Here is a 24,739-nt window from a genome sequence, read left to right on the forward strand (position 1 = left end):
TTTAATTTTCACTATTTGCTTGGTATTAAGTACAGTCACTTTCTTACCAGAGGAGAAATAAACTCAGGTACAGCAGCTAAAATGAGGTATAAATTGAAGTGTCCCATCCCCTGCACCACCACTCCCCACCCACACCCTCCCAAGTAAAAACCCTTGACCAGAAAAGAGGCCAGCTTAGGACAGACAGAGCCTCTCCTATGTCACCAGCTCCAGTTTGCCAGATATTGGTTAGATGCAAATAAGATGATGTAGGGAGTTATGTGAATGATGAGTTTTCTTCACCCTCCAAAGTGAGGGCTCTGTGAATGCAATGGTTTGGGTCCATCCCTGGCAGAGAAAGGGGGTCAGCTTTAAGTCCTGGCCTGTGCCTGCTTGGAGCACAATTCTCTGGGGAACAGACCCCCAGTCCTGCACAGCATTGTACAAATGCAGGAAGTTCAACTGCAGTCTCCCTTGGGAGATGACATCGGTCCAAAGCTCTCTCACAATGTAACAGATAAGGAAGCTGAGGCCTCTGGAGATGGAGTTTTTTTGCCAGCAGATCAGTAGTCGAGCCTGAAGTGACACCTCAGGCTTTTTGATCCCAAATTATGTTCTGAACTGCCACCTGCAGCTGTGACGTCAGCACTTCCATCCTTGGGGACACAGTTCTGCACAAAGGTGTGGCATCCTCCTCCCTTTCTCCCCACCCACAACAGTGAAGAGTGAAGACAACCAGGTGCAGCTGGTTTCTGGCAGTGCTCTGCCTGGCCTCCATCCTCACACCACCCTGAGCAACTCCCTCCCAGGCCTCACCTGATACACACTCACCTCCTCCAGTGGGCCTGGCAATGTTTCTCCTGCAGCTCCTTGCTGCTGAGAATGGATGTGCCAGGAACCAGAGCTTAGTTGTAGAGGAGGTGTAGAGCTCTGTATTCTACATGGTCCACTTATAGCAAGATGGAGAAAGAAGCATCAAAACAACTTCACATCTCCACTTTCAGGACTAGGTATCAAGTAGCATGAAATCTTTTAAGTGACCACTCCCCCAGGCATTGCTCTATGGTAGAGCAAAAAAAAAAACACTGACCAGCAAACCTAGAAGTCACTGACTGTTACAAGTTTTGCAGAAGCAGCTGCTAATCAGGGAACCAGAGAAATCTAATCTAATCTTACCTTATTTAAAGCTACCCTGGAGACCTGTAACTGCTTCCCCCACCCTCCTACCTGATCTAACTATCAAGAAGTCCTTGGAGTACTGCTCTCACATAGTGCAGTAACTCATTTCTCTCACCTACAGGATGACATTTTAAGGTATAGAAATCAGACCCGAGTCATAGCTAAGTTCATGGGACCTGTGGCCAACACAGATGGGAGGCAGCATGAAGAAGACCTCCCAATTTCTTCTCCTGTAAGACTGCTTTTTTTGCTGTGGTAGGTTCTACTCGTCTGTCCTAGAAACATAATTTCCCACCCCCCCAAAAACCAACCATCAATCTGTGTATACATTCATGTGACACCCCAAAACACAAAGAATCAAGCTTCACGTACCTATACCCACAACTACAGCCAAAGTGCCACACTGAGGCCATTGCAGCTGCCCATGCAGGTGATGCACAGGGAGAGAGCAACAGCCACAGCATGCCATGCTCCAGCTCCTGCACGCTGCTTCACTTGGTCTAATTTCTGATCCTCTCCAGCCTGCATTTGACCATTATCTGCCTCACAGGGAAAGGTTTGCCTCTTAGACCCCAATTCTTCCATGTGAACAGGAACACTCCTCTTAATTAAAAGTTTTAGTTGCTCAGTATCATTTTTGGATGTGCTGAAAGCAGCTTGACAAGCGTCTATTGTTGTGAGGCTCCAGAATTTAGCCTGCTGTTGGATGTTGCCTCTCCCTTTGATTTACCTATTAAGCAAAAAACTAAGTTACAATTGTGATGTTTCCTGATTTAACAATTTCCAATATTCTTATGTGACAGACATTTTGCATGGCCAGTAAGTACAATGCACACAGTGTCCCAAGCTTATGCAGCTGCTTCTAAATGCCAAAAGCACTAACACAACATACAAAAACTACCCACTACCTTCTTCTAACTCTACTAAGATATTAAACAGCAATAGCTGTAGATCCCAGTCCTACCAGTGGCTTGAGGACTGTTCACACAAGCAGTCCTGTTTGTGTAGAAATCTTTCTACTGGGATTTTGGAACATCAGCTATATTCCAGGGCGTGCTTTGATTCAGTCAACAGTAGTGCATGAGTAACAAGTCCATATCCTGTACACAGACCTTCTGGCTTTAGTCCCATGGAGAACAAAAAATGCTGCCTCAAGCTGTGGACAGGGATAATCCACAAGGAAAGCACTACGAAGCAGGGCAGGCAATGCTGGTAAGCCCAGGAGATGTTGGAGAAATTGGCTAGTGAGTACTAAAGCACATTCAGTCTGTCCTTGCCATCATACACTCTGCTCCTTGCTGTTCTTCATCTCAGTTTAATATTAAATATCTTAATGCTACAAACTTTGGTCCTCTCTTCTCAGGGTCAGAAGAGATGTGATGCAGATATTAGCAGAGTTGGAACACCATCTCCCACAGCCAGAGCCCATATCTAGAGGCTATTCACTGACCCAAGCATCTGTGCAGATGCTCTTACTGTTACAGTCCTCTGCTCTTACCAGTGCTAACCACAACAGCACTCCAGCTCCTGCTCAGCTAAAGCATCAGATAAAGCTACTGCAAACCCACCACTGCTACTACCATCAGTAAAGCTTCAACTGTAGGAAGTGTTCTGGGGCAAAGGGGACAGGACCCCAGCCTAGAAACTTCATGAAACACCCCAAATGAGGGGATGTCTTTGTGCTCAATGGGCTATTTCCAATAGCTTACTTCACTTCTCACATCTTGTAATTCAAGTTGCTCCACCGTTCCCAGTGCTGTCCCTGCAGAGGGACCAACGAGGGTTCTCCCTCTTCTTTTGCTCTATCTCCTGCCAAGCCCTACACAGCATCTGGTGCAAAACTATGAACTACACAAAAATGCACCTCTGGCAGAGAGGAAAGAAGAGCTGTTTGCAAAGCACTGAACTTGACCCCATCCAGCTCCTGGCTACCTGGACAGTCAGTACTTGCTAAAAGCAGAAAGGGCTATAAACCAGGGGAGGTGCAAGGCTTACCAAGTAGAGTAGCCGGTTCCTTTGTAGGTTGTCTTACTGCCCTGTCTCCTCAGGGATTTGGTTCCAATATGCCGGCCTTATTTTGTGCTTTGTTCCAGTGGGTTCAGAGCCTGTGATCCCATCAGCCAGTGCCCCTAGAAAACTGGCTTTTTTCCCTGAGCCTGCCAGGCCCACACACTTCCCTGAGCCTTCCTCCCCACTGTTCCTCACCTCCTGCAGAGGGGCTGGGGGGGGTCCCACTGATGTTGCTCCCCCCATTTCACCTGGCAATGCCACCAGCACTGGGTTACACACTGATTCATGCCGGTAAAGAAAGAAACTCCTTTAGAACCAAAAGGGACTAACAAAAAAAATTTAAAAAATTATAATGCAAAATTACCGACACAAACTCCCCCCTCCCACCTTTCCCATAACAAAAAAGCCCAGGAACTAGACTTTCTTGGGACGACGTCCAACTTGGTAATAATAATAAATGCTGATGAGGATGAAGAGGGCTCGGCTGACCAGGAGGAGCACGGCACCTGTGGCTATCCGGCTACTCTCAACCAGGGAGACAGTGGTAACTAGAGAAGAAGGAGAGAGACAAGGCAGAGGTTGGTGATGCAAAACCAAAAGGAGACAAATGCACAATGCTGTTTTCTGCTGCCCTCTAACGTAGAGCTTTGGCAGGAACTGCTGAGCCTTGCAAGCGCAGGAGCTTCCAGCACAGGCTCGTTCACATGCACAGTGAACCCACGGCAGAGACTCTTCACTGGCTTCTTGTCACAGCCTTGAGGCTTGCCATGGACCCCAGAGCTCTCCCTTATAGAAACCCTGCTTTCAAGGCAGCCCCACATTCAGGCAGCCTGAAACAGTCATTCAAGCAGATGTGAGTTTCCATTGTGCTCAGGCACAATCTGGGAGTCACATCCTCCTGAGTTTGCTTTGTGGCTTGAATGCTTCAGTGCTGATAAACATTTCTCAACTTTAGGAGCATCTACAAAATATGCACAGTCCACACACATTGCCTGTATTGAACACCTCTCTTTTCTGGCCACCAACACATAGCTTGTATCTAAACCAGCTACACACTGAGCTACCGACACACACACAAGAACTCCCTCCATTGTTAAATATAGATAAGCTCCCTAGAAACAAGTTAAATGCTATGCTCTGTTTGGGTAACACTAAACATCCCCCTTTTTAGAGTAGGTTGCAAAAATCTTTTCTTGTTAGACCCTGCATCTAGGCAACCTGCTCCAGTAATGACTTGTGTTGGTATGAAGCCCAGGACATTTGCAGGGAGAAAAATTAATGAATTGTCAGAGGGTGATGTTCAAGGAGCAGCTCAGGGCAGAGGCTATTCCATGGAGGACAAAAGAGGCAAGCAGCTGGCAGGGAACATGCTCCACAACTGCCCTGCCCACCGTGGATCCCGCTTCCCATCACGCAGTCTTCACACCTTCCTCCTCGTCCCGACCGACCCGCAGGCACTCACCGAGGAACTGCACGGCAAAGTAGCAGGCCTCGGCCAGCAGGCTCCAGCGGATGATGGCCTTCTCGGCGGTGTACAGGGCGTTCCACATGATGAGCGCGATGCCTGCGGGCACAGCGGGGCGCGCTGCCCGAGGGCCGGGACAGCGGCCAGGCCGCGCTTCCCGCCCGCCCCGCGCGGTGCCGCTGCAGGACGCGGTTCGGGCCCCTTTCCCTTCCCACACCGCATCTCCGGCTCCCCGCGCCTCCTTGTCCTTCGCCCCCTTCTCCTGAGCCCTTCCCGGGACGCCGCCGCCTTCCCACGTCCCCTGCCGCTCCCACGGAGCCCCAGCCGCGGCCCAGCGCCCCTCCCCGGGGCCCCTGCAGGCTCCCTTTGCTGGGGTACACGGGGTGATTCCCCAGGGATTCGGAGCAGGCACAGCCCTTCTTACCCTATCTGCAGCACGCCTGAATCCCTGCTAGGAAAAAGCAGCAGTAGCCAAGCTTTTCAAAATACCCCTCAGCAATTTCTTTGCTAACAGCAGATGTTCTGCTCTCCAGCTGCAGCAGGTGTCTGGCTGGGCACGGACTTTGTCCCCTGCTGCCGTTTTGGCCACCTGTCCCCTTACTCTGTGGGGCAGCAGCATCCCAGTACGGCACTCACTGAGGAGGGCTCCTCCATAGAGCCGGATGGGAGTCTTGCTGCTCACCGATTCCTCCTCAAAGATGGCATCGAAGAGCTGATCAGGGAAAGCGAGGGCCTGGCAGAGGCGAGAGAGAAGCTCAGCAACCTGAACTGGCCGCCAAAACATGTCCTCTTGGGCAGCAGCCTCCAGCATCAGGCCCTTGTGGGATTGGAGCTGCTGGCCGGGAAACTGGCAATTAAGGAGGCTCAAAAATATCACCATGTCAACTATCAGCTGCATGGCTGGTTTTTGTGACCAAGGCTGCCATTCCTTGGTTTATGGGCCCTGCTAATGAAAACAGACTCTCAATGGGAACAAACTGTCAAGGACACTGTTGGCAAAGCCCATTACTGAGACACTGCGAGGGCAAAGGCCTCGCTGGAGAAAGTGGTAGGAGCTGCTGGAGGCAGGGGAGGAACAGAAATGCCAGGGACTGAAGGGCCCTGTTGGGGCACCCCTTTAGCAGTCAGGAGCTGGTTCTTGCCAGGACCACGTCCCTCACTCACCATGACAGCAACCCCGGAAAACATGACGGCGGAAACAAGCTGCCAGACCCTGCATGAGAGGGAAGACAGAGGACCCAACATGAGCTTGGAGATGACCCCATCACTCATACTTCACAAAGCATTTCTAGCTGCCTGCTCATTCATCAGCCTTTATCCTTCCCCCATGCACAAGCAAGACAGCCAGAAACCTCCCATGGAAGGACTCAGCTTTCCACATCCCACTAGCTTCAGTCTCAACATGCAGACCAGCCCCGCTAGTGAGACAGACCAGACTCCCCCTCACCCAAGCAAAGAAGAGAAGTGACCCTGCCAAGAGGATGTTGCAGAGCAGGGTCCCCACAGGACACACCACTCTGTCACACAGTAGAACAGGAGCTCCTTCAGCCCAACACAACCCTTGTAGTTCTCTGCACATGCAATGAGACAAGAACTTGAGGGTCTCAGGCTAATTAATGGGGAGAAGAATGCAGAGCTGGTCTGGTTCCACAGCTTGCAAGAAGCCCCTGCAGGGAGCAGTGATGCTGGCACAGCAGCAGAGTTGGTGTCTTAAACCAGAGCTAGCAGGAATGCTGTGGCCAAGGGGCCTCAGATGACCCAGCTCCAAGGTGATCAGTACCTTACCTGAGTCCTAGTGGTTCCCGGACTGCAAACTTGATTTCATTTCCCAATACTTGGCTAATCTGAAATTGAAATGAAAGGCACAAGCTAAGCAGATCCTTCCCCAGTCTTTAGGCAGTACTCAGCAGCCCAAAATCATGTATCTAATCCCATGTGGGAGTTTATCTCAGAAGGCTGGAAAGAGGAGGAGGACAAAGGATTCAGCTGTGACTTGTTTGTCCCAACACCCACCTTGATTTACATGAGGAGCTGCAGCCTCTACTACTCCCCTACTGGGATCAGCTACCTGCAGCATTCAGCTGGGAAAAGGTCAACACCAGCTCCTGTTTCCTCTTACCTATGGAAGAGAGGAACTGACTCCTCACACACATAACCTGCATGTCCCATCCTGATGGAGCACAGGTTCCAGCAAAGCCCTCTGTCCTGCTGTCATGTGCACACTGCCCAGAGCTGCTCATGTTCATGTGAACATGCTCACAATGCCTAGCTATAACTACCCCAAACCACATGGATGGGCAAACCCTGGTTTGCCTAGCAGAAGGTCCCTTTTCCACCATTACTGCACATGGGCTTCCCTCTCTGCTGGTCTCACCTTGGAGCGATGGACCTCGCCGTCATCATCCTCCCCGCCGACGCCCAGGATTTTGCGGGTCTTCAGCCTGCTCACCAGGTCGGTCTGGCTGTGCTTCTTCATCAGCGGCGGGGGCTGCTTCGCCGCCATGGTGCTGGCCCTGCCCCACCAGCCCTTGGCTGCCAGGGGGCACAGGGAGGCTGCAGGAAGCGGCTCCGCTGTCACATGAAATTTCACGATGTTTGGGGAAAATAAAACAACCGCCGCCACAAGGTCTTCCTGTTAGGCCGGCAGATGGCTCCTCATCCTCGCGGGGCAGGGAGCCTTGGCAACAAGGCCGGCCCCAGTTACAGGTGGCTCATCTCAGAATGATCCTGCTGTCTCCGGGATCTGCCATGGGAGGGGAAAGAAAAGCTCAGAGCAGAGTGGCTTCAGCATGGACATTTAGTTAGAAATGCTTTTGACCTACAAACCACAATCTTGTCTATCCCAGCATGAGGCAGTGCCCAATAGAACCTCTTTGCTGTTTTTCAGATTAGGGGAATTAAGTGTGTCTCAGACTAGGGGAATTAAAATCATTAAGTAATTCTTGGCCTTTTTCCTTTTCCCATTGAATACATCACATTCTTCAGCTGCCATTTCAGGTCAAACCCCAAACAAGTATCAGTTACTTATTTGTGTGTCCCCCCACTCACATGCTGCAGCCCCCAGGCTGTGCCAGAACCACATATCAGCCCCTGAGCAGAAGAAGCCAGAGGCATGATTTTCCCTGAAGATTCTCACTTTGCTTTCAGGGAAATTATGGAAATTAGAAATGACAAATACTATCTGGGATAAGTAAATACAGGCAACGAGACTTGAAAAAGATAACTTCTGCCCTGACATGTGTGTAAAGCTACAGGTATTGAGTCCCATGAAATCACTGTCTCATCCCACAAACATAAAACCCTGGAAACCCTCAGTTCAGAAAGCCTTTTCTTCCAATTTGTCATCATTTTATCTTGGCTCAGCTGAACACAAACGCTTTTTTCTGTTTGCCACTTGGCCCTTCCAGAGACCCACAGAAATTTCCCCCAGGCACCAAGCACAGCTAATCCAGCCCAAGCAAGTGTAGGGCTCATGCCCCAGCTGAGCCTTCCCAGAGCTGTCCCAGGAGGAGACAATTTATGCTGATGTCTAAAGATTTCACAAGTCTTTGGAGAGTAATAAAATGAGTACAATTATTTTGGCACTGTGCATGCAAATGTTGTGCCAGTGCCTTGCAAGGGATTTCCCTCTCAAAGGAAAACCCTTCCCTGTGGTTGTTCAGACAAGAACAGCCAGTCCTGTCTGCAAGTGCCCAACGTCACTCTTTCTTTAAGGCAAAGTTAAGAGGTCTTGATGGGATAGTGCAAAAGGTGAGCCCCATGACCAAGGGTTTGATAAGATCCTTTCAGCAGACCAGGCAAAATGCTTTCCAGTGAGCCAGTTGAGCTACTCAGTGCTTTGGAGGTACTTCTTTTGGATTGTAGCAGGGCTTGTTCGGTCGTGGGTTTTTGCTCTTATTCCACTGAATAACTAAGCCCAGGTTCCTGGAAAGGCAGCACGAAGCCAGATGCAGCAGTCAGGATCTGGAAATATTTCAGAATTGGAACAGTGGAAAACACCGACACAGGAGGAAGGTAGAAGCTGTATACTCAGGCCTACCTTTGAGCACAAGGCAGGAAACTCAAATGGTAACTGACAGTAGAAAAGTTTGAAAGATTTATTATGTCTGGGGTTTGCCAACCTAAACTGTCACAATAAATTGTGTGTATTCAAGTCTAGATAATCTGCACACAAAATCCAGGCCAAAGCCAGAGTGATGTGTCTAAAAGAAAAGCTCAACATCTTTAACTAGCTACAGTTTCTGCAATTTTTTCTGCTCCTGGCTGCTCCTGACTAACAAGGCTGGATGCTGGATGGTTTCCCACCAGAAGTGCTGAAACCAGAGGAGACATGTTGCTGTGGTATTTCTAGCCCAGCAGTTTCTGATCAAAGCCATCCATTCCAATCGTGAAGCAACAGTCTTGTGGTGAATGCTCCTCTCTCTCACTCTGAGGCCATCCCATATCTCTGAAGTTACGGGGAAAGTCTGGCAGAGGGCCCAAGCAGGAACATCCTACTGGCTCCCCTCAGGGATAATAGACCTGAAGCTTGCTGGTCTTGATAGGACTTGGGGTGCTGAGTGTGCTGGCCATGCCATCCTGGTACTTCTGGATCTTTCCTGGTTTCTTGCTAGGGGAAGCTTGATGGCCACTACTCCTGCTCTGGCCTAATGGTCAGAAATGCCAGAGGAAGGGAAGATGGGAAGGGGGTAAAAAAGGAAGGAAAGGGTAAGGGAAAGGAAAAGGGAAAGAGGAAGGGGAAAAAAAAAGAAAGAAAAAAGGAAGGAAGAAAAAAAAAAAAAAGAAGGAAGAAAAAAAATGTAATAGATAATTTCTCCTGAGACCAAGAAGCAAAGAAAGGTGGGACTCCATGACTCACCAATGAAGACTGCACTGAATAGCTTTGTGGTTACAGAGGCAGTTTAGCAACTGGCTCAAGGCCAAAAGATCAAAATTTGCCTTCATCATTTGTCTCGCCAGTTGCTTTCAGGGCAGGAGTTGGTGGAAATTTATCCACATCATCATTAACACTGCTCTCCCATTAAGAGTTTCCACTAATTTGTGGTAAGCCACTGGCCAAGAGCTGGGACAACATAGGCCAGACACAAATGCCAATAAAACAATCTGGTGCATAAAGCCACACTCCTACAGCACAGCTAAGGCACGGCCCCACAGCCAGTCCCACATCTCATTACCCCCGGTCCAGAGACGGAGCCAGCCTAAAGGATGCTGAATATTAATGGCTAACGAGCTAATGAATGCAATTAGTGCTAATTCAGTGACATTCAGAGAGAAGATGCTGAGGATTTGAAAACATTATACTTACATTAATGTATCCTGACACACTGACAGTTTAGAGGATCGTTTCTATTAGCCTGTGAGTTTGCAAAGGGAAACCTCCACCTCCTCTTTCTCCTTCGAGTCTCTCCTCCTTAATCCTTTTTCCAAGCATCCCAGGGACTGTGCAGATCAGCCACCATAAACAGGCAATTCCTACTCCCTGCCACAGCTCTCTGTGATGGGCAGTGCTTATGTGCAGCTGAAAGAGGGTTTTTTCTTCCTAGATCTCTTTTCTTTGCAGGCTCCTTTCAGTGTCAGCTCTCTTGCTCAGCTGTTTAGCATACTGCATTCAATTTTGATAGCTACTGCTTAGTGGTGCAAAGAAACCTCACTGGTGCCACACCAAGGATAGCTCAATCTCTCCCACCTCCACAGCTCTTCCCCCAACATCTCCGCTTCCCTCCCAGCGTCTGGAGAGGCAAGCTCCGCAGCGTGGGAGAGAGGAGACTCAACTGCACATGCCACGGGGCTGCAGCAGCCAGGGCTGCGCGCCCACCACACACTGCAGAGCCAGACCCTGCTCCAGCAGCACCCAGAGCTCACTGCCTACAGCTCCTGCCAGCCAGAGCCTGACTGCTCGTGGGTGGAAGCTGCCTGCCTGCGAGGACATGGCTCCCCAGGGCCCTCAGAGCAGGGATGCTGCCCACTGCTAAGCTGGATGGTACTGTCATCCACAGTGCAGCCTTTTACCTGACAAAGCAGTGGTGCTTGAATTAAAGAGGTGGCACTACAGAACTTCTCACTCCAAGGGTTTGATGGCACTTCCAATCTGCAGGCAGAGGAAGAGACTATGAAACTAGAGCCAAGCTGGGACGATGAAATGTTTATACATATCAGTTGGACACAGTCTGTTCAGCTCCATCACGTTCAGGCCAGAGAGAGGATTCTTGCTCTCCGGTTTTAGAGTTCCCAAGTCAGTATGTCCAAGACAACTCAACATCTTGAGTCTGCTTTGATTTGTTATGCCCAAGAATTATCCAAGAGGGTGCAGTGGATGTCTGCACTGGATGTGGATGTCAAGCCCAACAGGGCACTTGCTATGCCTACACTTGCCCCGCCATCTTCTACAGAGCACAGGCTGAGAACCATACTAATACTAAGTAGGAAGCAGAGGCAGTGTCCCTTTCCAACACTGGAGTTCTCTGGGAGCAATCTGGCAGAGCCCAGGGGAGTTTCCCAGCACTGCAGCAGTACAAGGAGATGTGCATATGAGAGGGGCATCCACCATGGTCACTGTGCTGTACCAGCCCTCATAAATGGGCTGACACTCACAGCATTTCTCTTGCAAGGGCCCAGCAGCTGTAATGGATTTGTCCAGCTCTTCTGGTGTTCCTTCAGGCTGTGTCAGTTCTGTGTCTGCTGCTGAGGACAGTACCAGGTCCACAGCAGCTGCCCTGGACCCTGTACCTCATCAGCCACAGAGCTGTTGAGAAAGCCTGGGCTCAAACACATGCTCACAGTAAAGAGTTGAGGCAGTGGAAACACAGGTGGATTAAGGACAGGATCCACAGACTATCAAGTACCTTGGTCCTTGCAAACACAACACTGTTGCCTAATCCCATGGGACCCAAGACTCCTTTTTCCCCACCACACACGAAGCTTCAGTCTGCTCACTTTTATGTTCTTAAAATGTGTTCATAAACAACCTCAGACACTTCAGGACTCTGAAATCCTGAGGCATGAGGTAAATTCTCTGTGTCTAACCCAAAACTACACCCGAGAATCACAAAACATCTTTGTGCATCCTATCTAAATGGCCTAGCAAGAGTTTCCCCTGGAAGCCCGTGGTGCAGCAGACCCTGAGCCAGAACTACCCATGTCCCATGTAACTACCAAAATATAGCTATTTTCATCCTGTATTTCTGCAACAGCACATCCCAAACCCACAGTGACCAAACCAGCTCCCTGCCTAGATTTCTATCAAGAGTGGAGATTTAGACTATTAGAACCTCTCTACCACCAGCCGGTTGGGAATTAAACTTGATCAAGCCAAAAATAACCTGATGCTCAGGCAGTAAAAACAATTAGCACTCAGCCGCCACAGCAGCAGAATGTGGCGGCTGCTCCCGCTCTGTCTGGCACAGTCTGTACCCCTAAGCAACAGGGAGACTTCAGATTTCTCACCTGTAACAAGCCAGGTGCACAGGACTCTGTTCCCGCATAAACACCAGCCCTTTCAGCACAGAAGGCTCTTTGCAATACCAGCAGGAAGCATGTCTTGACACAGGCTCATCCCCAGCCCTGCCACAGCCCCTTAAACAACTCTAAAAGGCACAGGGAGCTGCTTCCTCAAGCAACTCTAAAAGGCACAGGGAGACTGTCATCCCTAGGGAATACCCACAAGCCTGGGCAGTAGATTCCCTGTCCCTAAATTATGAAAATGCAAAGTAAGATCCTTAGGTCAAACGACATCTTCACTGGTGCCTCCAGACCATCTCCCAAATCATCTGCAATGCACCAAGAGCCTCAGGCAGATCTAAAGCTCAGCCTTCAGGCTGAACACATCTCATGGCCAGACACCATTGGATGGGCTTTCCAAAGCTGTTTGTGAGAGGTGCAGAGCTGCCTGTGACCACGAAGCCTTCACTTGCAAGGCAGTGGCACCCAGTGCCTACAGCAGCTCTGGAAACCTTAGACCTAATGGATATGGCCAGCATCACCCCTCAACAGCAGACAAGGAGTCCTCTGCAGCCTGCTGGGGAGGAAAGAGTTAACTTGTGTTGTTTACTCAGTCACCACTTCATGCAAAAAAGGACATCCAAAGTCTGCTCAGCCTTTTCCATGCATCCTCTCCTCTGTCTGCTCCAGAGTTGCTTTAGCCCAAGCAGGCTCAGCCCCTGCACCCTCCTGCACCCTGTTCCTCTGCAGCCCCTGGGTGCAGCAGCTCCTGCCCCCAAGCTCCCTGGGGCTGTACAAACATCCTGCCCCAAGAAGAACCACTATTGGCTATATCCCACAGCACCTGGGAGGTACGGCCCATCTCCGGGATTTTATTGCCCACAGGTTTCAAATTTCCTTTTACAGAGAGCACAGCAAAGTTTCTATCTGTGTCACAGGATGTGTTATACAGCAATCAAAACCTGTAAAGTGCTCAGTTCCCCTGAACAGGATAAAAAAGCTCTGTTGCTCTACCAGTTTCTCAGATGGGAACTATAATTAAACACAGCAACCTCTCTCCTGCTGGCCTGCCAAGCACCACCTGCAGCAACTCGCTGACCCCTCCATGCAAGCCTGGGCAGCACCTCAGGGGAGAAATGCTTGTCTGCCTCTCACAGCAGCTGGCAGGGCAGCCTGTGACAGGCTGCATTTCTCAGGCTCCCCACGGGTGCCCGGCTGGACACCTGGCCCCACCGTGGCCCCTCTGTATGCACTCAGGGGGCTGCTGCCACAGGGGACAAACAGACTTCACCCTTCAGCTACCACACACGTGCACTCACACCCCATGTGCAAGCCTGGCCACGCCACCCTGCCTTCTCAAGCAGCCCATCCCTGGCTGCTGAGGTGTGTTTTGGTTGCAAATACAAAGGATTCAAGGTACAAGCACAACGGTGTACAACAGCTGCTTCAGCAGCTCTCATCTGTCTTACTTACATAAAAGTCCACCCCTGCATCATCCTCTCTCTGCCACTGAGGCTCTCAGCCCAGCCAGCCACAGCAATCCATCACCTCAAAGCTGCCCTTGCTCTCCCCAAAGGCTCTGGCTGCCACGTCCCCACCCAGCCCCTTGTTATCTCAACAGATGGCCACAACCAAGCAGTTAAGTTTCCCAGGAAGCTGGGAGGATGGAGAGAGAGATGGGGAAGTAGGACGTATTAGGATCGGGTACTGTTTTTCTTTAAAGGCATTAAAAGAGGAGAATTCCTCTTTGATTCTCAGCTGCCTTAGACAGGTGTTAGTGAGAGACAGCCCCAGAAGCTTAAGAGGCCATCTGTCCTGCAGACAATTTCTACAGGGAAACATTAGAAGGAAAAATAAAACCCATATGCATACACACAGAAACACACACACAAAAAAAAAAAATAAAAAACCCACCCAAGTAAATCAACCCTTGCTACTGAAAAAGAGCAGTTTAAAAAGCTAGGAAAGCCCTTCAACCAAACAGGGTAATACAAGTCAGTTTTACAGAAACTGTGATGCAACTGCATTTCATCTCCTCTGCCTTGCATCTGAGGTATAGCAGAGGCTCAAAGGAACTCTATGGAAAGACACTGGGAGGAGCAGGGAGGAGTCCACACACACTGTGCTTATCCACAACACCACTGGATACTGAACCTTCACAGTAACATGGAGCTTCTTGGCACTTCTTTTCCTGACAACCTCAGACCTCCCCAAATTTTCTTTCTACTGTGCCCCCAAGCACCTGACAAGAGACTTTCATAAATGCTCTGGGAAGCCAATGCTCTTTATTCTCAACAATTCCCTGCACCTCTGTCCTTTTCCAGAACACAAAAGAAAATTGTTAAGAAATTACAATTTGGGACATTAAGTTCCCTGAGCCACATACAGGCACAACATCCATCTGTATACTGTCACTGAAATAGTGATTTCAAAGCCATTTTCAATGAATTCCCTCCCCAAAGACAATAATCTACACCTCCAGCAATATTAGTTCTCTATCTGCAATCTTGGAACTTACTCAGCACAATGCAACCACTGTGATTTATACACTCTCAACATGTCTACAGCCATGAAATGGAAGATGAAATGAGCCTGTTCCGCTCCATAACCACAAAAGCAGATTCCCAACCAGTTTCATGGACCAGTTTGCAACCCCAGCCTGAGAACAACTCCTGCAGGACACCCCAACAGCATCAGATTATTTTATTCCATTTGTGTAGAAAACAAAGAGCTTCTCCTCTCCATAGTCTGTCATGATATGACCAGATGTGCAGTCTAGGCAAACACAATAGGGAGGAAAAAGGGCAGACGAATAAATTTGCATTTATCAGGAAGATTGCCTTTTGGTCTAGTCAGGATATTTCCTGAGTCCCAGGCACATAGCGACTCACACATCTCATTGTACAAGCAGTAGTTTCCTTCCATGACACAGAAGTTCTGTAGATCCGGCCTGATGTGAAATGGCCCAAGCAACTATTAGTCAACAGATGAGTTGTTAACAGCCCTGTTACAAAGCATTTCCCATACACATGGTTACATCTGCATCCTGGATAAAATAATAAAAGTTTACTATTTATATAAATACATTTAATTCATAAACAATATGTTATATATTAATAAAGCAAATATAAATGTACATCTATACACATATAAATATATGTATTTGTACATGACCATATGTATATAAATATATGTTATATATACACACAAATAAGAGACATGGGTTGATTTGTATGGACTTACTTTGAGTCTCATTGCACAATCTCTTGTCTGGTTAGTAAAAAGAATTCAGACTAACAGACCAACCATGTAATGTTGGCATTCACCTGTATTTTGGTCTCAAGGGTGAGAGAAGCAGCTTGTCCCAGGCTCTTTCCTGGGAGATGTCATCTAGAGTCTCAACTCCTGCTTCTAGGTCAACCATTTACTGCCCTAAAGACTGATACCACCTGTGACCTCTCAGCCCTGGACTACCAACTACACATTACTTGGACCCATCACTGCAGCCTGGGAATACCTTCTCACATCTCCCCTAAATAATCTGCCAACATTTCCTGTTCATTCACATGATTAGAACACTGGGTTTATTGCTCCCTCATGGCTCCTTAGACATTAAATAAACCCAGACATGCAGACAGGCTCAAGGAGTTGCTTAGCAAAAACATGATGGAGAAGGCCTCCCAACAAAACACATACTTCAACTACTTGGTAGCCTATCCCAACTTGGCAAAAATCTCCCTCTGACACCTCAGCAGTTTCTATAGCAACAGGTTACTGCTAAAAATGTCAGATGCAAAATTCCCCATGTTGGGCAAACAGAAGCTAGGAGGACAGATTTAGAAGAGGAAAACTTCTAAATAGCTGCTGCCAGAGCTAGCACAAGCTCTGCTAATTCACAAGTTGGTGGTGAAACAACTTGAAAGAAACTTCTAGCAACCCACTAGAGGGGGAACACGTGGTGTACAGGGACATGTCTGTGGAGCACCATTCCACAGCATCCCTCAGAACGAGGAGGAGCCACAAGTATCCCCCTATCCTGCAATGAGGCACTTGAAAGTGAAACCAGCTGTTTTTAGGAACAGAACTACAGCATGCAGAATAGGAAACCTGAAAGCCAAACTATTAGATTACACGTTTGGCAGTACTGCTGCTCCTTTCATAAAAATCAAGACTGGGTCATTAAACCTCTGACAGCTTAGTTTTCCCAGATGCATATGAAAAGTAAATCTGCCACAGATCATACAGCTCATGTACAACAGGTGAGACACCTTAAAACAAGAGCCCAGCCACTGTACCCCACCAGTGCCAGGTCGTGACACCTCAGCCTGCTCTGTGGACTCCTGAGCAGCACTTGGTTCATTACACACAACACGTCAGAAGCAGAAATGCCCTTTCTGGCCTGACTAACAACCAGTTTAGCATGAAATTGATTTTTTCTTTCTGTCTTCATTCACTGCTGGTGGGAGAAAGCACTGTGGAAAGCTTGGGGTGAACCTCACATGGATACTGCCTTCACACACACCAGAAACTCTCAGAAGATTCTCGTGGTCACATTAAAGCCAGATGCCGAAAATCAAAGCAGCCACAGCTCAGCAGAGAGCTGCACACAGGAGGAAGGCGGAAGGAAGCCCACCACACTAACAACAAGTGACTTTATTTGCCAGTGTGGTTCTCAAGTCAGAAGCTTGAAGAACTCACAGGCTTTCCCCACAAACACAACACCCACCCCTCTGGAACTCACCCATCCGACTTTGCTTTTATGTGCTGCTGATTCAGGGGAAAACTGCATGCAGCCATGTATGTGGATGTGCACGTGTTTGTTTATGCATGAGCTGTCAAGCCCCCAATTATGCACAGATCAACAAGGCTCTTTGAATTCCCGACTGTGAAGTGCGTGACATTTAATCTGAGCCTTCCTTTTGGATTTCATATCGTGCATTATCAACAATGGCTATTCAGCACACAAGTACCCTTTAGAAAGCTTTCATCAGAAAAAAGGACTCATATAAAGGAGATTGAAAGAGACAATGTCTCTGATGCATGACAGGTTCTCCAGCTTCCGCAAAAGACCAGTGTATGTGTACTTTGAAGAGCACACGCAGAGTCAATGTGCCCCCAGCCCAGAGTAAAAGCCCTTCATGGGTGGAGAGAATGAAATTTGGAAGCATCAACTATAGCCTGAATCTGTGCATCTTCTCACCTCCGTCTTTTAGGCTCCCTCAGAAATAGGCAGGGTGCGCCAACTCCCAGAGACGTCCATTCTAGGACAATATGTACCATCTCCTGCAATGGTTCACCTCTTTCCATATACCACAGGAAGAGCCCGGATGATGAGCAAGACTAGCTTTTGATTGCTTTTATATGGATGGACAAGATCAAGATCCTTGCAGAGAACTTTTCACTACCTGATCCTAGGCAAACCCTGTATGACTTTTGCCCATCTTACAGCATGGAGCCACACTTTGGGATTATGAAAAAGCTGGACAACAACATGCCAAAAAGGGTATGCAGATGCTGTGTCCTATAGTCACAGTCACGAAGGACCCACATCAGCCTAAGGAACTAAAGCAAGATTTCTCTTTTCATAGCAGAGAGGAGGCAAAGGGGTAGACACCATTATGTGGCATGAACAGTCTGGGTGACAAAGAATATCTTGAGAACTGAGAGGTCCTGCAGGAGCTCTCTCTCCATCTTGCCTGGCACATGCAAGAGAAGTCTTAGGAAAAAAATGTTAAAGGTAGTACTGACTAGTTCTTCTCCCTACTTTTGTTTGATTCTTCTACCCCCAGGGAAAAGGAGGCAAGAGAGATTCAGGCAGCCAAATGATAGCAGCATCAGTGCTGACAAATCAAGGTCTCAAGTAACCATGGAAAACACAGCATTGCCAGATGTCCCTTCTCTACTATCAAAGGTTGTTTAAGGACCTTCCCTTCTTTTTCAGTTTTAAGTCTCAGACACTTGGATACAACAAGTTTCAGTAATATCAGGATCATCCATCAGGACTGTGTGTGTGTATACACATACAGTGCTTTGCTACTGTGCTTGTGTATAGAAGAGCTCATGACATAGAAGTGTCAGGTTTTAGTCAACACCTTCCCTTGTAATGTCATTTCCATGCAGCCAGGGCTCTGGGAGTTTCAGGTTGGCCTCTTCTCCCACATGTCCTTTGACTAATGACAGGCACTTGGTTTGCATGGTGATGTGATGCAGGGAATCAACTGGCTGGAGGGGATCAGCTCAACTGCTTTATTATTCCTTCATCCATCAACCCTCAATGCATCCTACTTGTCCAGAGATTTAAACAGTGGACGTTGTCACAGTTCATGGAAGGGATTGAAGAATTTCTGATGGGTTTTTGCCAGCAGACAAGGCAAGAATACCCCAAGGAGCAGTTGCACTGGGCAGAGCAGTAGGGCAGGAGGGTGGAAGGATGCACCATAGGTGCCTGCTGTTCAGAAGCACACCAGATCTCTGGTTAGCACTTACAGAGACTCCACCAGCAATGCTGATAATAAAGTCAACTAAATTTTACTCTCACTTCACCATGAAAACAACCTGGGAAAACACAGACCGATGGTCTAAATTCTTTTGTCCTGTTCACTGCAACCTTTGACTCCTGGTAGATTTCTGCTTTCTGTGGAGTAATGTTTGGATGCTCCTTATTGCTATTGAGCAGCTTCTACATAAACTTTTCTTCCTAGGCCACAAAGAAAATGTTAGGGAAAAGCCAATACCACCCAGCTCCCCTGGATTCAGTATTGTGGTTTTTGAATTTCCCTCTCCCTCTACAAGGAGGCAGCTCATTTTTATGCCTACTTGGAATATGCCAAACATCTACTGTGAATGGCATGCCAGGCAGCTAAAATTAAATGTCCAACAGAAAGACTAAGAGGGACTTAAAACCATGGACCTTTAAGATATCTTGTTCTTCAGAAAATAGCCTGCTTCCTGGAGCTTTGGCTAAGACTGGCAATACAGCCCTCCATTTCCACAACACAGGGCTTCCTGAGGACTCCATAAAACATGGCAGAGTGTCTGCAGCCAGGCTGTGCTCCAGCATGGCCCACACATCTCTCACACATCTTTGCAGCTACACAGTATAGGGCACTAGTGAGGCTGCTGCCTGGCTGGGTGCATGCCACACACAGCAAGACAGGGGCAGACAGCCAGGAAGGCTGAACTAAAGGCACCTTCTTGGCTGTCAGGAAGGACTGGAAGCACAGATGTCCTTGGGAAACTGCCTGCTCTTTGTCACATCTATCTACATCTACAGCAGCCCTAGCTGGAAGCCCAGAAATAAACTGCAGCAACCAGCAAGGACTGGGATTATTTTAGGGCTCAGCAGCGGAATTCCTGGAACAACATCTGCTGGCTGAAAGAGCTTCTCAAGTCTTTATATGACCACAAGCATCCAACACCAGAAGTTTGTGTTTCAGTCATAAGGTGGCACCACTACAAAAAGTGCTTCTGCTGCCATCATGGGTTACTGAATGAACAGGTACTCAGACGAAAACACCATCTGAGTCACCCATGGAGTTTCCTGAAGACTTGTGGGTTTTCTCTGCAGGTCTCTTTTTCGGCTGCTGACACAGACTCAAACTGTTTACTCTCTCAACCCAGGCAGGATACAGCTAAAAACAAGAGGGTTGCAAGCCTTTGTGTGCTGCTCTGCCTGCACCTGCCCCTCTGGGCCACGTAGTCAAAGTGCTGCTGCCTAATTTTAGCACCAAAAGGAGGGATTCCTCCCTCTCTGGTTTGCAGCAGCAGGCAGCTGCAGAGGGGACTGCACACTAATCTCCCTCTAAAATACAGAACCCCTTCAAATAAATAATTAGGTGGCCAGTGTTATCTGACACTCCCCTGTGCGCATCTCCCGCTACACCAACTTATCCTATAATGCCACTCCTCAGGAGACTGGACTAGCAAACCACGGATTTATTCCTAACTGCTTTTCTCCCCATGCTCTCCTCTGTGCCTTTGACTTAAATTATGTTAATCCAAATCCCTAACAAAAACATCTAGGAAACTCTGCATCAATGGAGCCAGCTACCAGTCCCTATGCTTAGACTTCTAATTTTGGCCCCATAGATTCAGAAAAATGAGCACATAATTCCTGACCACCAACATCAACAAAAGCTGCTCAACCTTCAGCACTAGACCCAACTACAATGGTTTTGATAATTTCCCTGTTTTGGTGATGGACCTCTCCTCCCTAAAATGACAGCAGCAGTCAGTTTAAATCTGGAGCAGAGCTTTCTTACAGACATTGGTCCTTGATTTTGCCCTGTAAGATGAGCTGGATAAGGGTCCAACCAAAGTCTGGTATAAATGAGTCAGGTACAGCCTAGGCAAGGGCTTCCCCATCAAAACCAGAGCACAGATATGCTCAGTAAGATCTTACTTTGCATACAGAGGGATAAAAAGACATTTACAGATTGAGGTAATTGGAGCACATACCCACTGCTCAGAATGGGGATGAGAGATTTATGCACATTGTAAAAGCCAGAAGGAAAGTTTGCTACTGGGGTTTCACCAGAGGCCTCGGAGGCAGAGCTGGGGGGCCAGCACTGTGGTGGGCATTCCAGTAAAACCCTGTGCACATCCAAGCCTCTTTTTGTCCATCTGTCATCCGGGGTCAGCCACACTAACCAGCACCACAGGTGGGCACTGAAACACATGGAGATGCACTAAGCCTTGCAGATGACACAACTTCACAAATAGAAGAAGGCCAAGAAGGCCAGAGAGTCATTTATCATTTGCAAACTCTCAAGAGTGTCTTTGGTTATAGCTGAATTTCTTTCTTAACATCTTTTAGCACCTGAACAAGAGCTTTTCGAACATGGAGTGAACTCATGCTAGCTTGCAATCTCCAGGACAGCACCAAACCCACATTTTCCAAGGGAAGGCAGAAAGCAATGTGAACAGGGAACACCTGGTCGCCTCTTAGGTGTTATTTTTCCTGCTCTGGAAAAAATCCAAATGTATTTTGTGGCCAGCATTGAGTCCTTTCCTCCCAAGACTTATTTTCACATTCCTAGATCAAAAATACAAAACCCAGAAGATCTATGCTCTATAAATAATGTCCCAATAGTGCCAAGTTCACCAAGCCATTCCCTCTGGCACCAGGCCAGAAGTCAAACGTAAACAATCTCAACATCTTTCTGGTTCACGTGTGCTTTTATCCTGTGCCAAGGGAAAGCTTGTAGCCAAAAACGTAGCACTAAGAAGAGAGACACCCCCACCTCATGCACAGCTGCACCCAGGTCAACCCGCAGCCTCCTGGGCAGCCCGGTGGGAAGGCAGCCAGTCCTGCCTGCGTCAGAGGGATGTACACTTTGTGTTCTAATGCCATTTAGCAGTTTTCACTAGAAATTTGGGGGCTTACTGGGTGAGGACCAAGCACACTCTTCGCACAGAACATTTCATGATCCAAACAGCTCAAAGTGATATTTGTAACCAGCCTGCGGTACCATCCCTCCCAGCCCCTACTATTCAACATGGTGACCTTCAGAGAGCTGCAGGACAAGTGAACACCAGCTGCAGATGTACTCCTGGTATTTTGCACGCTTCAGCACTCAATGCTCAGTGAGAACAATAGGAAAACATTTCCCTTTGGATCACACCCCAGCTTCCAAGCAGCTCCAAATGGACTGAAAACCTCAGGGGAGGGCATGTCTGTGGCTTGTTCTCCAAGAGATCAATGGCCACCCCAAGCCTCACCTTGCTGTGCATCTCTGGAGATGCTCTTCTGTTCATATCTTAACAATAAAACCTCTATAAAACTACTACTACAATAAAAGCTACAGGACCACAAGCAGAAAGGACCAACTTCTCTTGAGGCTGTAGAGCAGAACTCACCTTCTCAGCCTCCTGGCTGGGACAACCACCTACCCAGGGAAGATCTTCCTTCACCTTACTCTGCTCTGCAGTTGAAGAACAAGAACAAACATATACTAAAGCAACCAAGTCCCCCCTTTTCTCAGCTGCCATCAGTATCCAGCCCCTCACTGCTGAGGGCACCAGGACACCACAGGTTCATGGTGTCCCTCACACTCTGCTGTGCACTCATCAGCTGCATATTTATGCAACCTAGCTGAGACAAGGCTAGGGCTACTTGAGGTGCTTTCATACTGAGCCTTAAGACCTTGTTTATTTTGGGGTTTTGCCAAAACCTTTCTTAGGAGATTTCCTCCCTGGGCAGACTCCCCTGCTTGAACTGTAACTACCATTTATTTGTTTAAAAATCACTTTCCTCATCCACAGGCCCTGAATGCCATTATTCAGCAGACTGCTCTACTGCAGACAGAGTTACTGAACAAGTTATTTATGCCAAGTCCAGAATAGCCAGTGCTCTTGCATACTCTGTAGTTTCTCATGGCTCAGCTGTGCTCGTGGTACCCTAATGTCAACAAGGCTTTGGTTGCTGCTGGCATTTGTAACTCCCAGCCTTTGCAGACCGAGGAGATTAAATGGTACCCATTTAATCATTAGCAGCCCTGATTCTCAGGCAGCTGCAAGAGGGTCAGGTTCCTTGCTCAGGTAAGAAAAAGGCTCACTGAACTCCAACTCCAAGCAGCACTGAGGCAGGGCAAGGAGCAGGTGCTGAATAAGGCGCTGCTTCTTGCTCAGCCTGGTTTACTCAGTCGGAGCTGAACTCAACAGAGAAGCCTAATAGCTGCTGCTCTAGACAAAGCAGTGCACCTGCCCAGATGGGACAGCCAGACCCCGTAAGAGGCACAGCAGACCGCTCAGCACGCAGGAATGTGCAAGCTCTGGCGGGAATGCAGAGCCCGCTGAGAGCTGGATTTCCTCACCTTCCCCTCTGCGATGGCCGGGGGTCTGTCCCGACTCCCTCCCGCATCGCAGCTCCCGCCCCCTCGCCCTCTCCCTCCATCCCCCCAAGCAGCTCGCCGTCCACCATGGCCATGCCCTCCTTGCGGCCAGGGCTCCCCAGCACACCCACCGGATTACATCCCATGGGGAGCACAGCTGAGCTAGCTTCCCTCATCCCAGCCCCACGCAATGCTCTGCCACCGAGGCTGACCCCCTAGCCTGTGCAGTGGCCAGGATCAGCCTCCCCTTTCAGGCACCTGAAGTACTCATCTGGGGACCGTGGTTCTCCGGTGACGCTTCCCGAATGGGCGGAAAAGAACGGAGCACTTCCAGGAAAGAAGTGACATCGGACCCCTGCCGCTGAGTCGAGTAACAGCCAAGGGAAAGCCCTCGTCACAAAGCCAAGGGACCCCTTGCGCGTCACCTCGGCACGGCTGCTGTCCCTCCAACGCTCGGAGCAACCTGCCACCCTCCCACCAGGATACAACGCTCCACCACCTCCTCCTCCACCCATCCTACCCGGAGCGGGCACGGTCCCATCGCAGCCAGCACAAGGGCTGATCCCTCTCCTTAAGCCCCTGTCCGTCCGTCCGTCGGTCCATCCATCCCTCCCCCGTCCGCGCTGACTGCCAGGGGGCAGCGGGGCCGGCTGCCCGCACCGGGTTCCCGCGGGGCGCAGCGGCGGCGTCCGCGCTCCCGTTCCCCGGGACCGCGAGGGGCGGCGGGGAAAGCCCGCGGCGCGGGGGGACGCGCACAGCACTCACCGCCCTAGCGCAGGTCCCGGCGGCGGGGGACGGTCCCGAGGGCTCGGCTCGGCTGCCCCATGGGCAGAGCGGTCCGGGGGCGGCCGCGGCACCGCGCAGCCCGCAGGCGGCCAGACTGAGCCCGGCCCCCGCGCGGCGCCGCCTTTACCGCGCCCGCCCGCCCCGCCCGCGCCGGCCCACGGCGGGCGGGACCCGCCACCGCCAGCGCCACCGCCACCGCCAGCGCCCGACGGGGTGGCCCCGCCGCCCGGCCCCGCGCAGGAGCGCTGGGTTACCTGCGGGCTGCGCTGGGTCCCGTGTGCCTCCTGTACGGGTTACGCGGGGGCCACCTGTGACCGCATCTTGACGCGTGGGAACAAAGAGCGGCGTCCCGGGGCCGGGTTCCCGCGAGGGAAGGAGGGGCGGGGGCATCCATGGAAATAATCCCATGGGAGAAACAAAAGGCTCCTGTCCCACCCGGCCCGTCCGGGAGCTGCCGGAGGGGGTCCCATCGCTTCATGGGATCCGACGGGTTGGGGCTACCGAGGGTCGGCAGCGGGACTGTCGCGGTCCTTCCCTGCGATACAAGTGGGGCCTCGATCGTGCTGGTCACGGCCGCGTGGTTTCGAGGGCTGCTTTACGATTCTCTCAGAAAGGCAAAAAAGGAGTAAACGTGGGCGCAGGGGAGCACGCACAGTTTTTCCAGGTGCAGCGGGACAGGGGAAGAGCCTGGCTGCACAGAGAGCTGCAGGGCCAGCTCCCACGGCCAGCCTGGCCAGAGCCTGCTCTGGAGCGAGCCTCACATCACCGGGTCCCTCTGGGAGGATGCTCGGAGACCAAATCGGGCGTGCCGGCGTTCTAATGTTGCAGTCGTCTCAGAGCAGCTAAGATTGTAACGAGAGAGAATGGCAGCGTGGTAAAGGGCATCACCAGGGGCTATTAGACGCGGCGGGGTGGCAAAGGAGCTGCCGGCACCTCTGTCCCTACCCTGATGCAATCCCCTTTTCGGAGGGAGGTTTCTGGTGTGTTTCACGGGACCAGTTTGAAGGTACAGAAGAGGATGATGCCTGTGTGAGGGAAAGGGAGAGGGACG

The 24,739-nt window shown here is 49.8% G+C and overlaps 1 protein-coding gene across 1 annotated transcript; it reads right to left on the reverse strand.

Annotated features, from left to right (window-relative positions):
* Positions 1–103: 103 nt before the first annotated feature.
* Positions 104–23,768, reverse strand: TP53I11 (tumor protein p53 inducible protein 11). The gene is made up of 7 exons (XM_058807840.1): positions 23,668–23,768; positions 7,008–7,376; positions 6,419–6,477; positions 5,798–5,846; positions 5,270–5,366; positions 4,631–4,732; positions 104–3,716 (listed from the first exon to the last, which is right to left on the reverse strand). Exons 2-7 carry the CDS (start codon positions 7,134–7,136, stop codon positions 3,583–3,585), a joined length of 570 nt encoding a protein of 189 aa, XP_058663823.1. The 5' UTR covers positions 7,137–7,376; positions 23,668–23,768; the 3' UTR covers positions 104–3,582.
* Positions 23,769–24,739: the final 971 nt, after the last annotated feature.

The sequence above is a fragment of the Ammospiza caudacuta genome, chromosome 6 (assembly GCF_027887145.1).
Source record: "Ammospiza caudacuta isolate bAmmCau1 chromosome 6, bAmmCau1.pri, whole genome shotgun sequence".
Taxonomy (NCBI): domain Eukaryota; kingdom Metazoa; phylum Chordata; class Aves; order Passeriformes; family Passerellidae; genus Ammospiza; species Ammospiza caudacuta.